The sequence below is a fragment of the Onychomys torridus genome, chromosome 4 (assembly GCF_903995425.1).
Source record: "Onychomys torridus chromosome 4, mOncTor1.1, whole genome shotgun sequence".
Classification (NCBI taxonomy): Eukaryota; Metazoa; Chordata; class Mammalia; order Rodentia; family Cricetidae; genus Onychomys; species Onychomys torridus.
In genome coordinates this window covers 76,984,718-77,010,478 of record NC_050446.1, presented here as the reverse complement: position 1 = coordinate 77,010,478, position 25,761 = coordinate 76,984,718, and the positions used below count along the sequence as shown (strand labels likewise).

The following is a 25,761-nucleotide window of genomic DNA, read 5'->3' as shown; positions in this document are numbered from 1 at the left end:
ATTTGAAGAAAAAATGCTAGACCAAGACAGAAATTAAGTTTTTGAAGAAAGCAGCTTGATACTTTCGGAGCTGGTCAGTTTTGCCCAAGACCTGCTGCTATTTTGGGGTTCTTGGTTTGCTCAGAACTAAATACTGTCAGCCATAGAAATAAAAAAGCAAGACTATTATTTAGACCTCCTAGGTCTGTGCGTTTACATTTCATGCTTGCAATGGCAAATTATTAGCCCATCTCTGCTGGGCAGTTTGAACATAGGGATATATTAGTCCTTGTCTTAGCTCTTAGACATCTTTTGGTTTGTCTTTGTTAAGATAAATACACAACCTTGCTTTTGGTTTGGGCATGAAGAGGAAAATTAAAGAAATCTCAACCAGTTTTTACCAACAATTGATTTCTAACACTGTTTCTTCTATTTATTTCAGGGTGAAGAAGGACCCAGGTAAGATTACATTTTTGCTGCTTGTCTATTCTCAGAAGTGGAATGACATTTGTGACCTTCTAATGCCTCCTGAACTATAGATAAGTAAAAGACAGCAGAGAAAAGGAATATCTGTCTTAATCCAGGGATGTGAGGCCTTTATTCTGTAGGACTCCCATCACCTTCCCTGTCTGTGTCATTTTCTGCCTGTAAACTTCAGATAAAGGTAGACTTGAAAGTATATGGTGACAGAGACTTTGCTTTGTTCTTTAGCACATTCAGAGTCCCTTGTTAAGAAGAACAGGCTCTATATTTGAATGATATTAGACTATCAAGTGGAGCTACTAAACTTAGTGTTCTTCTTTGACAGAAATTAGATTTTGTGAATGTGCTCTAGACTGCATTATTTCTGTCACAATGAATGTCAAAATAAATACTAGGTCATAGGTATAAAAAACATTTGGCCGGGTGGTGGTGGTTGCAGGCGCACGCCTTTAATCCCAGCACTCAGGAGGCAGAGGTAGGTGGATCTCTGAGTTTGAGGCCAGCCTGGTCTACAGACTGTCCAGCAAGTTCTATGGCAGGCTCTAAAGCTACACAGAGAAACTCTGTTTCGGAAAAAAAGAAAAAAGAAAGAAAAAAAATTATTTAAGGAGGGGGGAGGAGGCCTTTGTACTTTTCTATGTCAACAGAAGAAATTTAAGAGAGTATTTATTATTGCCTCAGCCTTATAGTAAACTTGGACTTGACTTTCATTTCTTCTCTTTCCATTTGCTTGAGTAGTGAGAAAAGACTAGGAAATGCTGCAGCTGTGCCATCAAGCATACAGTACTGTCCAGGCAGGCCCCATCTGTCATGGAGACTAAAGGACTTAAGACAGGGAGATATATCAGAAAGGTGTCTGGGTCTCTGCTATTTGAACTTTTATTTTAACCACAAGCACTGCCTCCCTGATGAATTTGAAGTAGAACTTCAATGAGTATAAACCATTTTTCTTTATGTGGAGTTAAAACTAATATCCCTTGGTGAACCACTGACTTCATCCTAGTAGAGCCTGAGCGGCTTCTAAAGAGACCAGAGTTCCTCAGAACTCAGTGCCAGATTTACTAATGTAGCTCCATTCTTAAACCTAAACAAACTGTCCAAGATTGCCCATGGAGCCAGTTTTTCACTCTGGTTTTATTTCTAACCAACGAATATAGTTCCTCTTTGGTCCTGTCTTAGGTGCTATTTGTTGTTTTTCCTGTTGCTGGGATGAAATATGCCCTGACCAAAGCAGTTTAAGAGAGAAAGGGTTCAAGGTACAATCCATTATGATGGGGAAGTCAAGGCAATAGGAACTTGAAGCAGCTGGCCACATTGCATCTGCAGCAGAAGAAAAGAGCAGTGAATGCTTGTGCTCACCCCACCTTTTCATTTTTATATTGTCTGAGATCCCAACTAGGGAATGGTGCCACTCACAGTGGGAAGGCCTTTCCACTGCACTTACCTGATCAAGATAGTGCCTTACAGGCATGCTCAGAAGCCAGTCTAACCCAAATGTTCCCTCCCAAGTTTACATAGAGGTTTGTCTAATAAGTAATTTTAGATCTTGTCAAGTTGACAGTTAAAGCTGATTATCACATTTTGAACTTTTCCCCCACTTTAAATGTATTGTTTGAGAATTTTATACATGTGTTTTGACAGATCTATTCCCTACTTCCTCCTCTCCAACTTTTTCCATATCCCCACAATCACTTTTACCTTCCAACTTCTTGTGTTCCTTTTAAACCCAGAGTCCATTTAGTGCTGCCAGTGTGTGCCTGGGTATAGGACCATCCTGTGGAACGTGGGCAACCTATCAAACGTCACAAGCCAGAAGAAAATTGATGGTTTTCTTCCCCCAGCAGCCAGCAATTGCCAATAGTTCCTCACCTAAGGGTAGGACTTTGTGAGCCTCTCGCTTATCCATTCTGGGATTTTTGGCTGGCTTGATTTCGTGCAGTCCTTGCACATGCATGTAGTGGGCTGTCATGTCCTGAAACACTGTTTTGCAGTAACCCTCCACTAACTCTGGCTCTTACAATCTTTCCACCCTGTTCTCTAGTGATCCTCTGAGGCTTTTGCAGAGACGGGCATATGATACAAATGTCCCATTTAAGGTTGAGCAGTGTATGGTTTCTTCTTAGTCTCTGCATCTTGATCAATTGTGAGTCTTTATATTCATCACTATTTGCTGCAAAAAGAAGCTTCCCTGATAAAGGTTTAAAATGTACTAATTTATGGCTATCAAGATAAATATTTAGGGATCAGTTTAAAATTATGTCTGTTAAGAATAATAGTAGGTTCTCCCCTCAGGCTTATGGCCTACCCAGCTGTGGATTCTTGGTTCAGTTAACAGTAGCAGGCACGCCCATTTTGTGGATTGGGCCTTAAATCCAACCAGAAAAATGCTCAGTTACTCCTGGATTATTGGTCCCACTATTCCCCATGGGCATATCTTCTAAGATTTACAGCGAGATAGATTATTGAGTACATCATTTTCCAGTAGCCTGTATGGTATCTTCCAATACTGTGGAAGCTAGCCACTAGAGGTGAAGCTTCTAGGTCAGTGCCAGCTCAATTTCTCTACATCTACTGACTCAAATATATGGTATCTTCAACAATAGCTCCTACCATCAAATTCTGGAGAGTAACCAAGAACAATGCCAATAGCCTATAATGTTTTGGGAGAGTCTATGGGACTCCACTGATCAAAAGGAAGTAACCCATACCTGGCACTGTTGAACCTCTTTCTTAAGATGTTCCAAATGATGTCCTGGATCTGCATCTTTTGGTACTTCCTTCTCTTAAAAACTGTAATTCTCAGCTTCCACTTTAGAACTACAGGGAAGTAACACAGCTCTGGTTTGCTGTGGTTCAAGCCAGAAGCATCATGCATTAAACCTACAGAGCCTCAGAGAATCCCTTCAGATTCTACCTTAAAACATTTTCAGGAACAGGTTTGTTCTATATTATGGTTCCTTCCCTCACTAGCTCCTTCCCATTTTCTTATTCCTTTAAAATGTGTTTGTGGGAGCTGAAGAAATGGCTCAGCAGTTAGGAGAAATAATGGCTCCCACACGGCACTTCACAACCATCTGTAACTCTAATTCCAGGAGATCTGATGCCCTCTTCTAGCCTTTGTAGGTTCCTGTTCACATGGAATACACATAAATTCATGCAATCACTTACATATAAAAATAAAGAAGTAAACATTAAAAATATATGTTTATGATCCTGCTGTAGCACAGGTACTGTGCTACACACTGTTTTACCCATAATGGTGACTAAAGCACACGTGGTACCTACTTTGGTGCATTTAGAGTCTAGATAGAAGAGGTGAGCTTGTAAAGCAGAAGTATGGAAGAAATGCTGTGGTTAAGGGAAGTTCAAGCTGCTTGAGGAAAGGATTAAACCAGAAGGGGGGGGAAGGAAGGAAGGAAAATAAAGGGGGGAGGTGAAAGAAGGAAAGAAGAGTGAATGAATGTGAATGGATGAATTGAATGAATGGGGAGTTCCTAACAGAAAAGGGTATGTCTGGAAGATGAGAAGCTGGGCAAAGGATGAGCATGGGTTAGTTGTTGTGGGTCGAGGAAAGTTCTTATATAAAAGCCCTAGACAAGAGAAAGTAGAAGATAAAAAGCACACAGTGATAATTTTGGCCTTAGAAGCCTTCTTTGGGTATTTGCACTTTCCTGGAGTCAGTGGAAAGCCATTAAAGAATTTTAAACCACAGAGGCCTGTAATCCCAGCACTCAAGAAATAGAGGCAGAAGGATCAACAGTTTGAGGCAAGCCTTGTTAGCCTGGGCTACATGAGATTCTTCCCAAAAAGAGCAGAAACAGCACTTTGAACAAAAATTGGCCTGAACAGGTTTGCACTTTAGATGTCTCTGCTTTGTTTTCAGAGTAGAAAATGGACTGGAGGCAATCATAAGTATAGGTAAATTGACTAAATGATGTAGTTTTGTTTTGTGTTCTGCAACAAAATCCATGAGAGTGGGTGCTACATAAGGATATTGATTAGCTTGTAGTTCTGAAGGTTGTAGGCACCACTATTTGATTGGCGCTGGTGAGGACCTAATTGTGCATGGCATCATAGTAGTTTGAATATGTGCAGAAGAAAGGCTCAGGGGGAGGTTTTGGGCTCTCATTTTCTTAGCACTAATCCAACTCCATAGGACTAAATTAATTCCTTCCCAGGATGGTGCCTCAGTGGCCAAGTTACATTCCACTAGGCTTCACCCTTTACAAATTACATTACTTCTGGATATGGCCACACTGGGGACAAATGTTCAGCATGTGAATCTCTCAAGGACAGAACATGTCTAAGCAATAGCACTAGACTTGTAATGATATGGTTTGGACACCAAATTCTCCATGATACTTCGCCCCTTTATTCTCTAGGTTCTTGAAATCTAGCTCAGACACAGCTTTAGACTTTCTTTTCCCTAAAGAGAGTTCAAGCAAGACCATGCTAAGAAACAAGAGCTCAGCAGAAGTAATAGGTTCCATGGGATAGCAAATGGCTTTTCTATCCTGACAGAGCTTGACTCGGCTGAACATTTCCATTGTGTATGGCTACATTCCAAAGTCATGTTCATTAGGAGAGCATAAGGATACATGCAGAGATGTGAGAAACTAGTTTTCAAGTTTAACTGCAGATACCTTAGTGTCATTTTGACAAGGCATATAGAGTTTCTTTACTAAGATGTCAAGCTCTCTCCCTCAAGCCAGTCTGCCATGGATGTCAGCAGAATTCTCTTGGACTAGGACTTGACAAAACCTTTTTCAGTATTGTGTGCACTTGAGAGCATGTTCTGCATTGGCAAAAAGAGGGAAGAGGATTCTTATTTTCTTTTTAACCTTTAAATTCATGTTTATTTGTGTTGAACTACCATTTGGCTCAATATATTCCAATTAGCACTTCAGGGCAGATTGCCTTTGATCTAAAATTTCTTTCATTTATGATACACATTTTACCATTTCAACAAGCCAAAGAGAATTTTTTTTCCAAAGTTTTCTGTGTTGCTGAGAGATTAAACGAGAATTTGATGTGTAAAGGAACAAGGAACGAAAAGCAGGTCTCCCTGCGTAAAGAGTCCCATATCCAATCATCCTCTACTGAGGAAGGAACAAGAAAATCCTGTATCCTGTAGAATAGATTGTTCTTCCCTTCCACCAGCTGGAGTCTTCTTGCCTTCTTCCCTCCAGTTTTGACCTTCCAGGCCGTTTGATAAGATACAGCCAGATACTGTGCTTTTGTTTATGTCTGTTCTCTACCAAGTTTTACTCTATAGTTGTCTAGCAAATTAACAATTGCAGATACCCTGCACTGAAGTTTATTATGTCCAAAGTCCTTACTTATATCTTCATTTAACTTCATGCAAATCTTATGATATAATTATCCCATTTGTCAAATGAGGACATACTAAATTCTCAGATCACAAGCTAGTTAGTAAGTAGCAGAACTAGGAAGTGAGTCTGATCTGATTTTTGGGGCTCATTTGGACTGTGTGCAGAAGGCAAACACAAGGCTCTTTGTGACTCCAGTGTGAAAACCAAGAGAATTCACACCCAGTCCTTTGAGGATCACCTTGGTCTACTTCCTGTAGCCTGGGGATCATGGTTCACTGATGTGTAATTGCTGTGGCCTGTTTTCTGAAAATGATTTCTCTTGTCCTTAGCTCCTGTGCTTAGCCAGGGATATCTGTTTAATCCCCACAATGTCTCCTGAGCACCAGTACCAAGAGGATTCTCTGGGGAGCCAAGCAAGCCTTTGTTTGACGTCACAGGATAGTTGCCTATTGCTTGCTGCGTGTTAGCTAGCTAGCCCTCAGATCTTGATACATAGCCATACGACTGGCAAGGATCCTCAGAGGGTATGGTAGACTTAATATGTAGACCATGGATATTAACTACTATGGAGTCATCTTGTAAGAAGGTGTCTTTGAAGCCCGGAATGATTTTTTTTTTCTTCAAGCAAAAAAGCAATTTACACTTTTGACTGCAATTTTCTGTCTTCTCTATACTATTATGGGAGATCTTGTGTTCACTGCCTCACAGATTGGCTTCTTCTCTACTCCTGCTGAAGCCTGCTGAGAAGTAATATGTATTTGAGGAGAGAGGGTGGTAGTATGATCAGCTGGTGTGAAAGCAATTGTTTTGTGGGAGTCAGCCAGAGGCAGAGAAAGACCCTTAAACTCTTGTGTTCAGAGGAAAAGGAGCAAGATCGGGATTAAATTTTGATTTGCTGTTGAGGTTTTCTGTGATTTTTCTTTTTAAACTAAGAGGAAAATGGCTTTTTAATAATATCAGCTATATGGGGAACTTCTGTTGAATTTTCATCTTCAAAGCTGGCTGTTTGTTATTCAGGCATAAAGTGCCTGCTGAGATCATTGTGAATGTGACCCATGCTGATTGTGTGATCAAATAGGAAGCATGTTTGCAGAGAGTAAGAACAAAAGGCATTAACTCTTCTCTTGTTTGTGCCTGTAACCAATGGTGTGACCTTGGTCAAGTCACTTAACCTTGTATACTGTTATTTCTCACTCACCTCCCTATCCTACCTTTACCAAGTTTGGGGGTTTGTGTTAAGTCATTTTTCCCTTGTGCAACAAAGTACCCACTAAGGGAAGAAAGTTACTTCTTCCTAACACAGTTTCAGAGGCTTTAATCCATTGTTATGGGCTGCCTTGTCCTTGGTTGGACTTGTGACAAGATAGTACATCATGGTGGATAGTAAAGGAAACTTCCTCTCTTGGTGCCTGGGAGACAATATAAAAGAGCCAGAATCTCAATAGCTCTTGAGGGCACACTACTATAACCCGGTTCTTCAGCAGACCTCACTTTCTAAGGATGCACTACCTCCCAGTAGTGCCGGAGTTGGCAGCCAAGCTTCTATCTAGCACGTAGTCTTTGGGGAATATTTATTAATTTTAGTTGTGAATGTTTTAATTAGTAATTTTAAAAATTGTAAATCACAGTTTTGTTTCTTTAGTAACAACAATGGTTAAGGAAGATGAGGCCATTATTTTGTTTGGTTGTGGGGCAGGCATGGGAGTGGTAGGAGAGAGGACATAATGTAGTTATATTTTAATTTTAATTAAATAAAAAAATTACCCTGAAGGTGCATGCTATATATTCCACCTTCCCAAAATGAATAACCATATTTTTTTCTGACTTAATTCATTTATTTCAAGATACTCTAGGAAGTCACTGATACACACATTTCTTTTGTCAGATTGCAAATTGATGGTTTGGTTGTTGCATTCTCTTCATCCTTGGAGGCTTGTCTAAAAGCTGAAGAAAGGGGCTCTGATATTTGTGTGTAGAGTAGAAATTGCTGGGCTGCTTATTATGCAAAGTAAGGTTCCAACATTTAAGTTGCCTTTCAGCCTGGAGTCTTTTAACTGACATTTCCATGGTATAGAACATGGGCTTGCTTTGTTTTCCCATGCTGAGTTGGGTTGTTTGTCTCTTCCTCTAGCCAGGTGGATAGTGAAACTATGCTACGCATTGTGCTGCCTCTCTGTACCAAATTAGCCTCCTTGCTAAAGTAATTGGTTTTCAGAAACTTGCCTGAGAGTCAGTACTTTATTTTGTGCACGTGTATTAACCAGAGAATCCATTTGTAGCTGGAAATTTCAGCTAAAATGCCTCTGACATGAATCTGCCTCCAAATGGAAATGCCATGTAGTTGTAGTATATACTCTCCTATATATCTGCCTACTTTTCAGGATTTCATAGGGCTATAGAAAAGGCTGGTTAAGGACAGCTTGGCTTGCCACTTTTCCTGCTGCAGCTCTTCTCTGATGAACTTCTACCTGCTGCCCGGCATAGTAGTTATGATGCTGTGTGTTTCTACAGTAGACTTCAAGGCTTATCAAAATGAGGCCCTCCATTGGGAGTTCTGTTTCCTAACTTCTCAAACAAAAGAGATTGCAGAAGAATTCAATTGTTTATCAGACAAATATCTTAGATTGCCTAAATTGTGCCCAGGCCTATGCCCAGGCCTTGGGGATATAAGGACAAAGACTTTTTTTCTTATATTTATAAAGGTCTCAAAGTCTAGTTTGAGAGAGCTAAATAAACAATTTTATTATCATATTTAATTGTAGTATAATAATCATTAAGATATTTAAAGGAACATTAATGAATTACCAACTATGTGAGTATATATTTTAAATATTTAGATAAATCATGTATTGCTAATGATAGCTCTCATAACTGGTTTATATATTTATTTTTTATCTGAGATGAAAAAATGAGTCACAGAGAAGTTACACATTTATGAAATCATGTTGTTTTAAAAAATGGCAGTCAGTTTCCAATCTCAAGTAGTTTGACTCCAGAGTGTAAGCAATACCATTGCATGATAGTAATCCTATAAAGTAAATCTATTGAGTGTAGTGTACTACTAACTCAAAGAACTCTTCCGGATCTTGGCAAATGAGTAGAGCGAGATATTTTCTGATAGAAAGAATAGGAAGGCCATCCAAGCAGAGAAATCAGCAAATATAAAGGCTCAGAGGTATACATGTGCTGTGTGAGGTCTGTTGAATGACTGTATGACGGACTGCAGGAGATAAGACTAGCGAGATGTAGAGTTGAGCTTGTAAGGGACCTGGGATGCTGTGCTGAGACATCAAAAGGTTTAGATATTTCCTGTTACATGTTACTTCTTGAAGCCGGGATTTCCTGTCCTTCCTCTACTCACCCCTCATAATTTGTAGATTGTTTTTAATGCCTCTTTCTCCATCAATATATGACGTCTGGGCCAGTGAGATGGCTCATCTAGTAAAAGGGCTTGCCACCAAGCAATTCTGAATGCAATTCTGGAGACTCACGTGATAGTCTAACTCCTGTAACTTGTCATCTGACCTCCACATGCATCTTCTGGTATACAATTGCCCACATAAATACACACGAAGTAAATAGGTAATTTTTAAAATCTGACATCCGATAATATATAACAAATACCACGAAACAGAAAGCATTCTTTTTGTATCTGTTACATGGAAAAATAAGAAATTGAGATAAAACATTTGTAGAAGGACTTCATTTGATTTACATTCTGTTTATATTCCTATTTTTACAGTTCCTACTTCCTCTAATTTAAAACCAAGTTGGAAAATAGTTATCTAATAGAGAAAGGCAATCTTAATATACCAACATTTTCCAAATGGAAGGCATGATCTTTTACTTAACAACTAGTCAGAAATTGATGTGAAAGGACGCTGTGTTGGTGCTCAGTTAGAACTGATGCTAAGGAGTTCGTCTGTGGCCCCACTCTTTCTCGTTTTGTCTTCCTAGGATTTGGCTTGGTCCTTAGCAGAATAAGTTTTAGGAAGTCAGAACTCTAGCATCTTTTTAAGAATAACTATATTTAATGGCCTTGTTATGTCCCCCTCTCATGTCCCCCTCACAGCAAAATTGTTCATTGTGTCTTTTTTATTGTGCAAGAAACCTGCTCGTTAGTCTCAAGTGCCTCCTTGCTTCTTCCCAATGAAGGCAGGCAAGAGATAACAGCCTATCTCCCCACCCTCTAAGGCAGGGGAGGTGGGGCAATGGAAATTTTCAATTGGCATTTATAGCACATGCTGGGAACAAATACTAGTGGGTTTTGTTTTGTTTTTCTTCCTTTCTTTATCCCATTGTTTTTTGAGTTGGTAGAGTCACTAAGTAGAAGTTTTCTTAACATTAGAACTATAAGAAAGTGATTTTAAAGTTTTAAGAAAGACAAAACTGAATAATAGTGTGTGGTATCTCAAATGGTGACATTTTTACCGTGGACCAAAAGGTTTAGACACCTTAAACATGAATGGTTGATCATGAAAGAAATGTTTTCTTATTCATAAGCGGGGGATTCAGGGAAGAAAAACACTTTCTTATATAAACACCCCACTCCCCCAAGTCCTCAGTACCACTACCAGTTCTCCGTAGGTTGCAATGTGGTTGTAAAATGAAAAGCATTTTGTTTCCTTGGTGACTACATGTCTTCTTACACTCTGGTTCCATCACTTCTATTTAAAGGAAAGTGAGATTGAACATGAGAAAAACAGTACAGAGAGGGAGGAGCTGACAAAATTTCAAGGAAGCCAGGCAGGGAAAGTAGCGTATCTCAGCACTTCTCTGCTCTGGCTGTTAGATACATCTTGATCTAGATGCTGTGGGGCAATGTGGCATTTTATCTGACTTAGGGTACTGTTACTCAGACAAGTATAGAGTGACCAAGATGGCAGCTTTGTCCAGGATTGATAGTTAACCAGCAACAACAGTGAGACTTCTGTGAACAGTGAACATTGAGTGGAGATAGACCTATAGAATCTCAGAACTTTTAAAGCAGCTCTTATAGTTATACTCATCACCGTTATGGACATGATGGAATTGATACTATAAGAAGTTGAGTGATTGACCTATGACCATACAGTTAGCAAGTAATATTGCTAGGATTAGAAGAACCCAGCTCTAGCAAGCCTAAAATTCTCCATGTTTAGCATTTATTCTGCAGTGCCTTTGTCAGGAGACAGAAGATCTAGATCTTAGAATTTGTTGGCTGGGAATTAGTAAAGCTGATGGGCAGTATTATAAAAGTCAACAGGGATTCAGCACTTTATCAGAATTTCCATTTCTTTGACAAATACAAACAGGCAGTTTGGAAGAAAAAAAAAAAGGGTTGAGATCAGGCTTGCCAAGAAAGTACCTGAAGGAGAATAAACAGAACTTCAGTCCCTAGACAGGTAAACATTAGTTTACCCCCTGGCTTTTGTAGAGCCAGCAACTGCCATTGCCTCTTCTGAAAGAGCCTCTGTTAACCCAGTGGCAGGTGCAGGCCAACTGTTGCCATGACAACTGCAGGAGAAGCAAGCAGTTTAATTCCAGAACTGATAATTAACTAAGGGGGTGGAGTGGGGGTGGGGAACAAATTGGGGTGATAATTGTTGTCAGAGAGAAAACTTAGCAATTACTGGCAAGCTGCATATATGCAAAGGCCAGGCACAGATGCTCCAACTCAGCAAGCCCTAACATTCAGCATTCATTCCCTCTGCTTGAAATTTTGATAAACTAAAATGAAGGGTCAAGTTCCCCCAGCCAACTGGGTCTCTTTAAGGAACACGAGGAAAGAAGAATGTTACATCGGCTATGAAAAGAAACTCAGGGAAGCACATGAATGAGTACCTCAGTGACACTACCTAGCCAGAAGCAATTCAGAAGTACTGTTAAATCTGAAGGATGGGACCCACAAAGCATCCTTCTTAGGAGTTTCAGCTTGTGTGGTTGGGAAGGAGAGACAGTTTTCTAGGAAGTAAAAGACTTGTAGAAGTAATCTACTTAGGTACTTGATTGTGGCTTTATTTTATCAGTTCTTTTGAAGCTCTATTAATGGAAGTACCCATCACACACAAGAAACCAGTATGTGTCTTGTTTATCCATACAACCTAGGAAGAAGACAGTGTTATTATCCTTATAGGGATCCAGAAATGTTGAAGACTTAAGTCAAGTCAGAGCACTCATACGTCCTTGTACTGAATCCTATTGTCCTATTAAGTTTACGTAAACCATTCTGTTGGAGATCATAGTCCCAATCTAAAAACAACAACAAACAAGAAAAAAACCCACTATTTTCTTGTGTGTGTGTGTGTGTGTGTGTGTGTGTGTGTGTCTGTGTGTGTGTGTGTGTGTGTGTGTGTGTGTCTGTGTGTCTGTGTGTGTCTGTGTGTGTGTGTGTCTGTGTACACGTGTGGATTTCAGGAGTTGACATCAAGCATCCTCTATTATTCTCCTTATTTTTAAAAAATTCTAATTTTGTATTTATTTTTAAAAGAGGAACAATAATGTTTATTGTGTGTTGCAGTTATATACATTAGCCCCATGAAAAGACAAACATTCTCAGACTCAGGTATTCTGACATTGAAAGTCTTTCCTTAAGAAATTGTAAGTTCTCTGTCACTAGAGTACATCATTTCTATCCTTTTTATTCCTTCCTTGAACTCATTCCATTTGCCCACTCTCAAATTCATGACCTCTTCCCTAATTATTATTGTTACATGTGTGTATGCACATACATGTATGTGCATGTGTTTAGGGAGGACCATTTAGGATTGGATAGCCTATCATGCGGCTCATCTCTGGAGAAAGCTGACTCTCTCTCAGCAGCCATTGCCTATAGTTCTTCCAGGAGGGAGCAATAGGGATTTCTTCCATCCATGTTGGCATGCCTACTACTGTTGTCATTATGAAGGTCATGTTTAAGCAATCATGTTTTTGATATTTCATGGATACAGCTTTCCTCTTATATCTAAAGATAGTACCTCACAACAGGCATTGTGGCCCTTGACAGGTTGGTAAGGTCTCATTATTCTGAGACCAGAGGCAGGCTGGTGGTCTGTATACAGTTTTTGGGGTTGTCTCTTTGCTATTTGACAAGCACGGGTTAAAACTATCAGTTCAGCCTGCTGATTTGTGGTATGGGCTGGAAGATCTTGTGTTTTGACCACTATGGTATCTGAGACAATTGCATATTCTCCTCCACGTACTCCTTCATATAGGAAGGCGCTGCCATCTGTATACCATGTATAAGTGGCCTGAAGTAATGCTCCTTCCTGCACATGTATCAGATAGGGTAGCAACTCTCCTAGGGTCTCAATGCGTGAGTGTGAAGTGGAGTATTTTAGGACTGGTTGGGCAAGAAGATTTGAGATGTTAAGAGGTGAACATGGTTGAAAAGTCAGTGTTGTGTTCTCTACCAATGCCACCTGAAGGGAGAAAACTTGGGAGGGAGGTAATGTTTGAAGGCCCTTGTATGTTAAAAGGTGTGACAGATGCTGAGGAGAAAGGACAGTAATGGGTGACCCAAAGGTTGGCTTCATAAGGAGGTGCTTTGCATCTGGGGTCTCAGGATCCAGGTTGGACCATTGTGAGAGGGTCTTTGTAAAGCATTTGAGGAATTCAGATGGGTTTTCAGTTATTTCCTGGATGACACTTTGGACTTTTTTATAATTTACTGCCTTAAGGGCAGCCCTGTGGAGACCAGCTAGGAGACAAGTTACAAACCTATTTCTATCTAGGATGTCTCCTGGATTATTGTAATCCCATCTAGGCTCCTGGTCTGGGGCTGCCCTAGCCTCCACTGGGTAGGTGTTATCTGTTTGATGGAGTTCATCTGCATGGGCCCTAGCCTGATCCCAGACTCGCTTACGCTCTTCTGGGAGGAAATTGTTGGTAAGGATCATATAAACATCATGAAATGTAAGGCCATAGGATTGGGTAATATACTGGAATTCTTTAATGAAAATGGGAGAATTCTCAGTATAGGAGTCTAACCTTTTTTCTCTTTGGGAGAGCTCAGATAACGAGAAGGGGACATTTACCCTGACTAGACCATCCACCCCAGCAACCTCCTGCAAAGGGAGAACTGGGGCTGGTTTAGATCGAGGAGGTATGGGGCTGGTTTAGATCAAGGAGGTATAGGAGGTCCCAAGGTAGAGCGGGAAGGATTATTAGCAGGAGGACTGGGGGCTGTCAGTGTATTGAAAGTGGGTTCCAGGGAGGGTTGACCTGGTGGATGACTTGTTTCTGAGGAGGGAGAAAGGGAAACTGAAGGGCCTAGAAGAGAGGAAGATGTAGACTTTGGCTTTGGTTTATATGGTGGAGGCTCATTAGCTAGATCAAAAATTATTTCATCCTGTTCTGACTTCATAGCTAGTAATACCTGGGTGGGGAACAGGAGTCACAGAGAGAAGGCTTGGAGCGAAGGTAAGAGAAAGCTTTTACATATAGGGTCTCTTTCCATTTCCCCAATCGCTCACAATAGTTGTAAAGGTCCCATATAATATTGGGATGTAGTGTGCATTATGCGGCCATTTAGATTGATTATCTAAAGGATAATGAGGCCAAACTTTATTGCACAAGCGAACAAATTTAGGGCCTTTCAAATCAGGAGCCAGGTGTAAAGGCTTGAGATTTTCTAGGAGGCATCCTAAGGGGGTATGGAAGGGTATGGATTGCAGGGTTCCCATGGATGAGAGGGGAGGGAGTCAGTCACTGCAGCCTGTAGTCACAGGCATCCCCTCACTCAGGGAAGACTGGCCAGGCACCAAGCCGTTCAGAGGGTTGTCACCCAACTCAACAGGGGTCCTGCTCAGCCAGGCTAAGCCAACAGAGAGACTGGGATGCCCGGTACCAGGGTTTCAGTAGAAGCAAGAGGGCCAGAGAAAACCAAGCTCTAGGGGGAAGGACTCATCCAGAGGAAAGGGCTAAAAGGAAGATTTTCATGGCTCCTTTTGTGGGAAGATGGGAGAGCACAGGAAGGGATGCTTAAAACTGCTTGATTGCAGCTCTGAGGATGGGGGCATGTGGTCAGGTGAAGAAGGCCAGCTGTAGCCTTAAAGACCGTGGCTAGGGTACCTCCACTTCCAAGAGTACTAGAGGGGTGCTAGACATTCAACGATCACTTCCTCAGACCCAGGGAAACATTTACACCAACCAAAAGGGGAACTCACCTAATTGCCACTGTTGGATGGAATGCTGAGCAATCTGTGAGCTGGAAGTCTGGTCTGTTGCAGATGGGCTGGAGATAAGGGATAGAGTCCTAGTGTGGCTCAGACCACAAGGGGAGAGCACAGGCACCAACGGAGTCTATCCCTGTTTCCGCACCAAATGTAAGTAAACTGCAAAAACTCTGGGTTTGGTGTCTCAGGTTTCAGCACCAAAATGTTAGTAAATTGATGGCTGAAATTGCAAGGAAACAGTTCAGCCCTAGAGGACAATGTATCCCGGACACCTCAAGCTACTTAGAACAAGAGCTCTGCCCTGAAGTTGTCCCAGACACCTGGAGCTGTTTAGCACAGCTCTGATGGCTGGGAATGCAAAGAAACAGCCCAACCTAGGAAAGGAAAATTTTCTGACTTCTTGGGAGTCAGGCCTGGAACTGCTTCAGCAAGGAAGGGTATCCTGACTCTTCAGGAAAGTCAGGATATACCTGGTGTGATGGGGGATGGTCTCCCCGCAGGACACAGCAATCCTGCTCCTCTCCTGGAGAGCCACAATCTCTGGCTCAATGTTACCAGCTCTCTCGCTAAGTCCACTATGGGATGTCCCAGCAAGGTTCTTCTGTTTAGCTGTCAGTGAAGTTCTTCATCCAATACTCTTTTGAGAAAGAGGTTTACTTGGGAAGGAGGAGACCAGGAGAGTAGCTGCCTCTACCAGGGTGGAGAGAACAGCTCTCAACTGACTGCCAGGGTGGTTTATGTAGGATGCTAGGGAGCAGAGTCAACTGTGATTGGTTAGTTTATTTTCTGCCCAGGGATAGGCCAGTTTTGTGAGCAAGGGGCGGAGATGGCCCTGATTTCAGGGCCAAACTGTGTTTCTTTCACTGGCCTTTCTTGGCTTTTTGACACTACCTCTAAGGCCAGGGCACATTTCTTTCACTGACTCTGATTCTAGGGGCCATGAGTGTTATTTTGGTACTAGTTTCAGAGTCAGGGTATATTTCCTGGGTTCTGGATTTGGGGATAAAGTGTTCATTTCTCTGGCTCAGGTCCTAAACACAAGCTGTGTTTCTTTCCCTGGTCCCGGGCCCTAGGGCCAGGATTCTGCTGTCCTGCTCTGTGATTGGTTGATTTCACAAGTCAGCTGGACAGGGCCAGAGATGGCTCTGATCTGAGCTAAACTGTGTTTCTCTCACTGGCTTTATCTGAGCCATCCTTCCCTAATTCTGGGCTCTGGGGCTTTCTCTAGCTAGCCCCTTTTCCCTACACAGGGTAGGAGTCATTCTCATCATTTCTTTTCTTTGCATCTCCTGTCTACTTAATTGACAAACCCTGACAGATTTGTCTTAAAGTATATGTCAAATCCAAAGACTTGTCAGCTCCCTCCAGGTTTCCATCCTGGTCCGGACTACAGAATTTCTCTCCCAAGAATTCTGCTGCTGTTGCTACTCTTATTTCCCTTCCCTTCCATCTCCACTTCTCATCCCATTCTTGACATACAAGGTAGAGGAAACTTTCCAGATGCTAAGAAGAGCTTGCAGCTCTTGATTTATTAGTACACCAGGCCCCGCTTTACTTTAGACTTACCCAGGAGAAGTGGACTGCAAAGTCACCAACAGACACTGCTTACTGCTTCACCCTCATTTTGACCACTTATCCACTGAACAATTTAAACCACACTCACTTCTTCCTCTTTTTCAACAGATGAGGAAATCTTTCTTACATTGTGACCTTTGTGCCCTTGGTATCCCGTAACACGAATTGCTAAACGGTCTTAATAATAATAATAATAATAATAATAATAATAATAATAATAATAAAAAACCTGGTGCTAGATATTGGGGTAAAAGCTGAAAGATCAGAGAAGCAGAACAAGCCACAGCCAGCCTCACCTCAACAACTCCTCAGACGATCCTGTTTCCACAGATCCTCAGACTGAAAGCCTCTCTTTCAAGAGAGCAAGTATTCCTATTTCCTCTGACTGAAAGAAAGCTTCTGAGTCTTCCTCCCCCTTCCCTTGGGTCTCAGTTTAACTGCTGCTAAAAAGTTTCTAGTTCCTGGTCCTCATGCCTTATATACCTTTCTGCTTCCTGCCATCACTTCCTGAGATCTCAAATCCTATGATTAAAGGTGTTTGCCACCACTGCCTGGTTCTGTTTCCAGTGTGGCCTTGAACTCACCGAGATCGCTACCTCTGCGTGATAGGATTAAGAGTATATGCACACATTTAATCCCAGCACTTGGGAGGAGGAAGCAGGAAGATCAGGAGTTCAAGGCCACCCTGCTCTACATGAGATTGAACCAGTGAATGAAAAAGAGAAAAAGAGCCAGGCAGTGGTAGTGCATGCCTTTGATCCCAGCACATGGGAGGATCATGCCTTTAATCCTAACAGTAGGGAGGTGGAGACAGGTTCTCAGGTCCCTGTTCGGTCTGAGGATTTGTAGAGGTAAGAAATCTCTAGTGTCTGCTCTGCTTCTCTGATCTTTCAGCTTTTACCCTAGAATCTGACCCTAGGTTTTTATTAATAAGACTAATTAGGATCACACTTCAGGTACTTGTTTACAAACATTTCTTTCTCGGTAGAAACTGATGGATAATTGAGTACAGGTTCTGGCTTCTGTGTGTTGTGTGATTCTGGTAGCATAGATTTTTGGAGCAATGAAGTTCTCTCTCCAAGCAAGTAAGACCTGATTATAAATGTGCTATTAGTATTTTTTGAGCTGAGGATCGAACCCAGGGCCTTGTGCTTGCTAGGCGAGCGCTCTACCACTGAGCTAAATCCCCAACCCAAATGTGCTATTACTAGTTACACCAAACAAGGATAAAGGGTTGATTTCTTCATGAAGTGGAAGTACTGGACTATTCAAAGAGCCTTACCTGCTACTGCTTCTCCTGTTCAGGGTGTTGGTAGAGAGAGGTTGGGGAAGAGCTGTGGTTACCTGCTTCTGGAGATAGCCTGGTCATGAAACAGCAGAGGCCAAGTTGTAGAAGAGGCTCAGTAAAGGAGATGGTGGCTCTGAGGCTTAAGGCTGAAAGAGTTATGCCTGTATATCTGTATCTTTGTCCTTTACGGGTTTTTTCCCATTAAATTAATTTTTCCACAACAAAAACAAATAAAAATCCATGATAGAATTAGAACTAAAACATTTAGGATAAGTACATAAAATGTATTCAATACTGAAAGTATAAAATTTAATGTGTTCCACAGCTTCTGTTTTAAATGCCTATTCTAATTGTATGTAAGTTCATTGAGTTGTATAATTTTTAGGTCTGGTTAATCTTGATGTATGGTGTTTTTACTTATTTCTAAGATTTTTAAATAATTAAGTAAAAAAATTAACTTAGTTGAGAATATATTTCATTTTCACTATCATACATACTGATAATCTATAATATTGCTTTTATGCCATGTTTAAGTTGTAGATAGTAGACTGTAAGACCTTAATAACTTAATAAGTTGGTGTCCACCATTACCCATTTAAAAACATGTAAACTATTCACATTTTGTATTGTTCCTTTTTCCTGCCACTGCATTTGTGTCACATTTTCCTCACAAAACTTTATCCTAATGTTTGTGAAAGTAAAAAAAAATATTTCCTAAATTTGTAATTTCTTCCTGAACTGAGACAAATTACAGGCATTAATTTTCTTATCAAAATAATCAGTAGTGAAATAGAACATTAAGTTCCTTTGGCAGAAGTAATTAGTAAGATTATAACAGAGTCTATTCATTGGGTATCTACTGAGTGTCTAATGGGTGCCAGGAAGTTTACATGTGAAGACTTGATTGGGTCCTAAGACTTTGTATTAGATATAATTTTTCTTTTCATTGTTTTTTGCTAATTTTTGGTGGTTGTGTCAAAGAAAAGCATGATAGTATTGTTTTAATTAAAGGGAAGTTATTGTATGTAAAGAGAAAAAGAATCCTCTTGGCTTCCTTACATAACTCAAAAAAGATCATTCTGGATCTAGTAGAACATCGATGACCAATGGCCATGATGCCTGGTTCTTCCTCTGGAGCTCTGCTGTTAGGAGACTTGGCTGTCATTCATTTTACCCATATATCCCTCTCTTTCCTTCAAGGTTGGACTTCGTTGCCTCTTTAGTTCATTTTTTTACTTGGAACTTTTACCTCTATTATTTACTTACCGGGCATGTCACACCCTCTGTGATACGCAAGCTCCTTAGTGCTATCCTTAGACGTTTTGGCTCTTGTTTCTGCATGTGTAGTAGATCTGTTTAACTACAAGAGCACTTCTTGCCATGGCCCTGATGGAAAAATGACTGGTAAGGCAACATGGTAAAAAACATGGCTGTTTCTTAGAAAATGGTGACCATGGTCATTTCAGCAACAATAAGGAGAAACATGGAGTTAAATGTAGAAAGAACATCGGCCTGAGGAGTAATCCTGGCTGTGGCCTTATTTAGTTAAGTAAATTCAGGAAACATTTAGAAAATGAGAATTCTGAATTTGATGTGACCCTAAAGATTCCTTCTAGCTCACTCACTCACTCGCACTCTCTTTCTTTCTTTCTCAATGGTCTCGCTTCTGGAGATCACAGACATTATAATAGAAGTGGTGCTACTGGGAAGGAAGGTTAATTTGGAAACAAAAGATGTTGCAGACAGCTCCATTATGTATTTGTTTGAGTACACTGGGGTTTGGCCTCCTTTTTCTACTTTGCTCAGCTCCCCCCCCCCCCCCCCCCCCCGGTCACTTTTCTCCTATGTTATGAATCCAGAAAGGAGACAGAATGGTTCTTCATTTCCAAGGTCAGATCTTTGGAAACATACAAAGCCATGAAGTCATGAATTAATGTAGCCTTCTGTGCAACATTTCTCCAGCATCTTTTGATATCCTGGGATCATTATATGCTCCCACCAGTGTATTTTGCAATATCATAACATGTTCACAAATGTCAGCCTGGAAGTCTGGAGAGAAACCTTATTATTCCCTACTGCCACATCTCTACAGAATCCGAAATGTGTGCCAAGTCTTCCTCCTTCTGAAGGGCATACTTCTGTCTTTCTTCTCTCCTTTGTTTGGTGCTTCTCTTTAGAAAAGAAGCAACTTCTGATTAGTGAGAGTTCAACCATCACCTGGCTCCTCTTCCTCACTGTATGAGGCCCATGTGTTAACAATCCCAGCACTAAAAAGATAGCATGGCATCTTTACTTGAGTCATCTAAGTCAAGCAAAGTTGGCCTTCCTTTTTTGTCCCTACTGCAGTAAACAAGTTAGGAAGAAATTGCCTCTATTAGACATAGGTAAGTTTTTGTTTTGGCTTCTCTCTCAGTGATAAATCAGTACTTTACACCTGTAATTTAGAGGTGACTTTGATGTAGTGGGAGAGGTGTCGAAAAGTTTCTACTGTGGCTTCAGATACTAGACCATCTGAGTCATCACTGTATTTTTGGGTTTCCATTAACTGTACCTTGATTACATTAGCTCCTTAAGCTTCACCCCTTCCTGTTTGAATTGGAAAATAAAGTGACTAAGTTAGCATCATACCACAGTTTGTATTGGCTTCTTCTCCATGCTGTAGAATCTGACAGGATAAATAAAAACCTTAGTGTCTGTTTTGCCATCTGCCCTTTCAGTTGTTCTCATGTCTGTTTGTTGTTGTGTTAGTCAGTGGCCATGTAATGATAAGAAACAGAAACGCCCCCTAAGCTAGTTCAGATAGCACAGGGGGAGATGAAGAATATGGAAAAGTGGTATTCATTTAGCAGGCTCCAATTCAAGAAGTGTAGTTGTTTTTGTTTTTGTTTTACTCTTTGGGGGCCCGTCACCCAGCTCCTGAATAAATACATAGAGACTTATTCTTATTTATGGATGCCCCCAGCCTTAGCTTGTCTTGTTTCTAGCCCAATTTTCTAACTTAAATTATCCCTTTTCTCTGTAACTACGGTTTGCCTCTGGGCTGTTACCATTCTTTATTCTATATATTTTTCTTTCCTTCTTACTCTGTAGCTGGCTGGGTGGCTGGCCCCTGGCTTCCTCTTCTCCTCCTTTTCTCCTCACTCTTCTCCCTGGATTTCTCCTCCTCTTTATTCTCTCTGTATGCCAGCCCTGCCTATCCCTCTCCTGCCTAGCTATTGGCTCTACAGCTTTTCATTAGACCAACCAGGTGCTTTAGGCAGGCTAAGTACCACAGCTTTACAGAGTTAAAACAAACACAACATAAAAGAATGCAACACAGCTTTACATCATTAGCAAATACCCCACAGCATAAACGAATGTAACAGAGCTTAAACTAATATCCCACAACAAGAAAGTGTTTGTGTTTGGTAGAGACAGTGGACATGGTTAGAACTATGGCGTTTTCTCAGTTTCCTTCTTTGCTTTCTTCTTTTACCCGCCTTATGGTCCTCCCAATAGAATAGCCTTCTCTGTTTCCTTGTGTTTCTCATCTTCCCTTGTAATTTCAAATTGTCCAAGGATCACTTTGCCCTCAGCTCCACAGGAATGTTTTGATGCAGGATTCACCATTGCCTTACCACTGTCTTCAGAGAAAGCCCAGTAAAACTATTTGTCTTTTAGTTAACTTTTCCTGAGATAGATGGTCATAGTCAGTTGAGGACACTATAGTTAAATGGGCCTTTCTTTCCTGAGATAGGTTGGGGCATTGGGAAAGGTCAGCAAATTACATGATATTCTGCTATGCTGTGATACAGAGCCTGTCAGAGGTATACAGTCTAGAGAAAGTTTATATTCTCTTCAAATCCATATTGTTTCCCAATAACAGAGTAGCCCCCTAATTGTTCACATCCTCGAATAAATTTCTTTGTAGGGGCACACCCAGCATTTCACAGATAATCAGAGCAATGACCATTAACTTAACGTATGGCTTCTTCTCCTGTTTCTTGTTTACTGCCAAAATGGATACGGAAAGTGGAGGCTGAGTATATGAGGGAAAGAATGAATTTGGAGTCAACTGATTATTTATTCTCTTATTACTTCAGTGACAGGAAAAAGTCCCTGTTTCTTGGGAGCCCTGTTCCCTAATAACCAAAATAGGACTGATTCATGCCTCAGTAGTGTTGGGAGACTTATGAGGGATTTATGATAAATCATGTCAGATGACTTCGAGAATATTAAAGCAGTGTATAATGAATTTAACTATTAGTAAATTGTGTTAGAGGTGGAAACATTGGTTTCTGGCTGTTTGGGTCTGTCTATCAACATCAACTGCTAAGAATTAACTCTGATAATCTGTTTTCCTAATAAGGTATGGTTTTGGAAGACTCAGCCAAGTTTCTAGTTCTCCAGCTCTGACTCAGGCTGTCACTAACCCCTGGACTACTTTGAATAAAGATGTAATAGAAGGCAGTGTGTGCTCCCCGTCATCATAGGGGAGTTTTCATTTTATTCATGAGCCAGAACTATTTTAATGGTAATAATATCAAGCAGGGTGTTATCAGGGTGCTTCTTTCAGTTATGATGAGAGGGAAAGAGCATGGATCACAAATGTGATTAACTGAGGATAATATTTACTTGAATATGGATAGGAGCAAAGAAAAGACTTGTCATCATATGAGGCTGCCTCCTCTGTCAGTCAGAGATTTCATTTGCAGTTGATAGTTTTCAGTGTTGCTGCTCTGTGCTAGGAGGGAGAACTGAGGAAGGAGGCTGGAGGTGCTGCTAGCTCTGTGCCTTTCACTTTCCTATGTTTGTGTCATGTTTCTCTGCTGTGGTGGGAATAATGGAGAAACATTCTCAAAGTGTTCTGTCTGTGAAAGAAGGTCATACACACATACAAAAATACACACAAGTACATACATACATATGTATATACACATAGACATATACCCACCTCAAATGTATTACTTGAAGAGAGGCCACTTGGTGCAGTTCAGACAGCATGGTCTTTGAAGTTAGGATAGATGTAGATCCAAAAGTCAAAACTCAAGTCATTTTCTCATGGACACAGCCTTGACCAGTGACTTTTGGGTTTTCCAACTGTGCTGTGCAGAAACAGGGCTTAGCACAATAATACATTCAGTAAATGATAGCTACAGCTAGAATTATCTAGGCTCCTGATGGTTCTGGCCCTGAAAACTTGCTCAGCCAGGTAGAGGCAGTGGAATGGTTAGTAGCTGCAGGGGAAATTTTAGTAATTGACAGTAGGAAAACTTTAAAACTGTAATCAGTCTAAGGTTGCTCACAACCCTGTGCTGCAGTGTAGCACTTACTGAGCCATAGTTGTGAACTCTAGGGAAGGGGACCAAGCAAGATGCATTGAAGGAAGTTTAAGTGGGGAATGAGGATTAAAAGCTCAGTGATTTATTTTTGGTGGCCCAAAGAGAGCATTTAACATGGATTCAAGCTTTGAGTGTAGGCACAGAACAGAATTTAAAGAAGTATTACTAGTTAATATTCTGATAATGACAGCACCCTGTGAAGTAGCTTGTCTCCTTAATTTCATTTACTACCCAGGAAAGTCCTATAATGTAGGTGAAATTACTTATGAATCTGTATAATTCTTTGAAAGTCGCTGTGATGGCTAATCCTGGTTGTCAACTTGACACACTTGAGAAACGGGACCCTCCATTGAATAATTACCTCCATCAGATTAGCCAGTGGGCATATCTGTGTGGCATTTTCTTAATTGCTAATGGATGCAGGAGGGTCTTGCACACTGTGGGTAGTACATCCCTAGACAGATGGGCCTGGGTTGTATTTAAAATAATAATAATAATAAATGAGCCAAAGCCAAAGGGTATGAGCCATTAGAAACCTCCAATGATGTCTGCTTTTGCTCCTACCTGACTTTCCTCAGTGATGGACTATGACCTGGAAGTTTAAGATGGAACCCCTCCCCTTCACTCCTCAAACACACACCACCATGCACATTGTTGATTTTGGTCATGGTTTTTATGCACAGCAACAGAAATCAAACTAGAACAGCCACCCCGTTAGTAAAGGCTATGATTGAAACTGTTTTCTTAGAGTACAAATCCCACATTTTTCTACCATACCTCACTGCTGTCAGATTGTAGAGCCCACGTTCTTAATTCAATAATTCTAATTTCCAGATTCCAAGATAGAAATAAAATCTACGGTGTATTTTCAGTCATCTAAAGCTTTAATGGAAAAATCTTTTTGTTTGTTTGTTTTGTTTTGTTTGTTTTTTCAAGACAGTTTCTCTATGTAGCTTTGGAGACCAGGCTGGCCTCGAACTCACAGAGATCCGCCTGCCTCTTCCTCCCAAGTGCTGGGATTAAAGGTATGCGCCACCACTGCCCTGCCTAATGGAAAAATCTTAACATTAATCTATGACAAATTTTTACTCATTAATAAAAATGCCCCAACTTTCTTTGTTTAGGATGGAGTTAATCATTTTTCTCCTATGAAGACCTGATTTGTTGTCAATTAATATATTAAATTCTTTTTATTTTTCTTTCTTTCTCTTTTTGTTTTGAGGAGGGAGGTAGGGGGCTGGTTTTTCGAGACAGTTTCTCTTTGTAGCCCTGGCTGTCCTGGAACTCTTTGTAGACCAAACTGGCCTCAAACTCAGAGATTCACTTGCCTCTGCCTCTCAAGTGCTGAGATTAAACATGTGCACCACCACACCCCTTAACTTCTTAAAAGGAAACTAATGACCTACTTGAAATGCTTTTGTTAGAAGATTAAAACATGTTACCATCGGACCTGTTGCTCTCTTTTGCAGCATGCTAAATAAACTTGTTTCCTTCCAAACAAAAAACTAACCAACAAAAAAACCTGAGAATTTCAAAATTTGAAGCCCATTAAGGGTAAATGAGTGCCCTTGAACATAAAAAGGATTATGAAATAGGGGCTAAAAAGTTGACTCAGCAGTTAAGGGCACTTGCTGCTCTTGCAGAGGACCATAGTTCTGTCCTTAGCACTTAACATTGGTCAGCTGACAACCTGTACCTCCAGTTCCAGGATATCTGACATCCTCACATCCATGTATGCTTGTATACACACCTGCACACACGTATGCATTCAAATATTTTTTAGAGATTATGAAATAGTAATTGAATTTCAAGACTGCAGGCTGTTAAGTCGTCAATCAAATCTGTCATAAACTATTTTTTTGTCTGCTTTGAGTAATTTTAAAATTTCGGATCAGCATTTAAAATTCAAAGGTGAATATTTCTCCATGATAGTGACCAGCTAGAGCTGAGCTGTTGTTATGATAGGAGTGTGCTTTTCAGTGTACCCTAGCCTTTCACAGCCCAGTTCGTTGACTTGTTCTACCTGTCATGCCCTGAAAGCATTTGAGTCTATAATGCTGAGGAGGCTAGTCCAACCTCCTCTGACTGCTTAGTAATGGCAGAGAAAAGCCCAATCCTGTTCTCCTGCCTTGTGCATTCGCTGACCCTCTAGAGTCTTGGGACTTGGTCCTATTTTAAATGTTAAGTTAGTCATATAAGCTTGTCTCTTTTATTCTGCTATGTCTTTTAGAAAAGGAGTCATTCTCATCAAGGCATGTGCAGGAGCCTGGGAACATAATAAGTGAGATATATCTCCCTCCCCGAGGAAGGTCATAGTCTATTTTGAATTTAAGAGAGTATCTAGCACCCTGATAGGTACCAAGTACATGTTCAGAACCTACTTGCTAAAATGTGATTATTAACATCATGGAGTTTGGCATTACAAAGGCTTAATTAATGCCGGGCAGTGGTGGCACACGCCTGTAATCTCAGCACTCGGGAGGCAGAGGCAGGTGGATCTCTGTGAGTTCCAGGCCAGCCTGGTCTACAGAGCTAGTCCAGGACAGGCTCCAAAGCTACAGAGAAACCCTGTCGGGGGGGGGGGGGGGGGCGTAGTTAAGTTGAGTTTGGTGGAGCATGCCTATAAG

The 25,761-nt window shown here is 40.9% G+C and overlaps 1 protein-coding gene across 1 annotated transcript in view; it reads left to right on the top strand.

Annotated features, from left to right (window-relative positions):
* Trim44 (tripartite motif containing 44) overlaps window positions 1-25,761 on the top strand; it is a 106,965-nt gene that overhangs the window by 53,149 nt on the left and 28,055 nt on the right. The window contains exon 4 of the mRNA XM_036184488.1: window positions 422-438. Coding sequence (XP_036040381.1) covers window positions 422-438 — 17 coding nt within the window. The remainder of the gene's footprint in view (window positions 1-421; window positions 439-25,761) is intronic.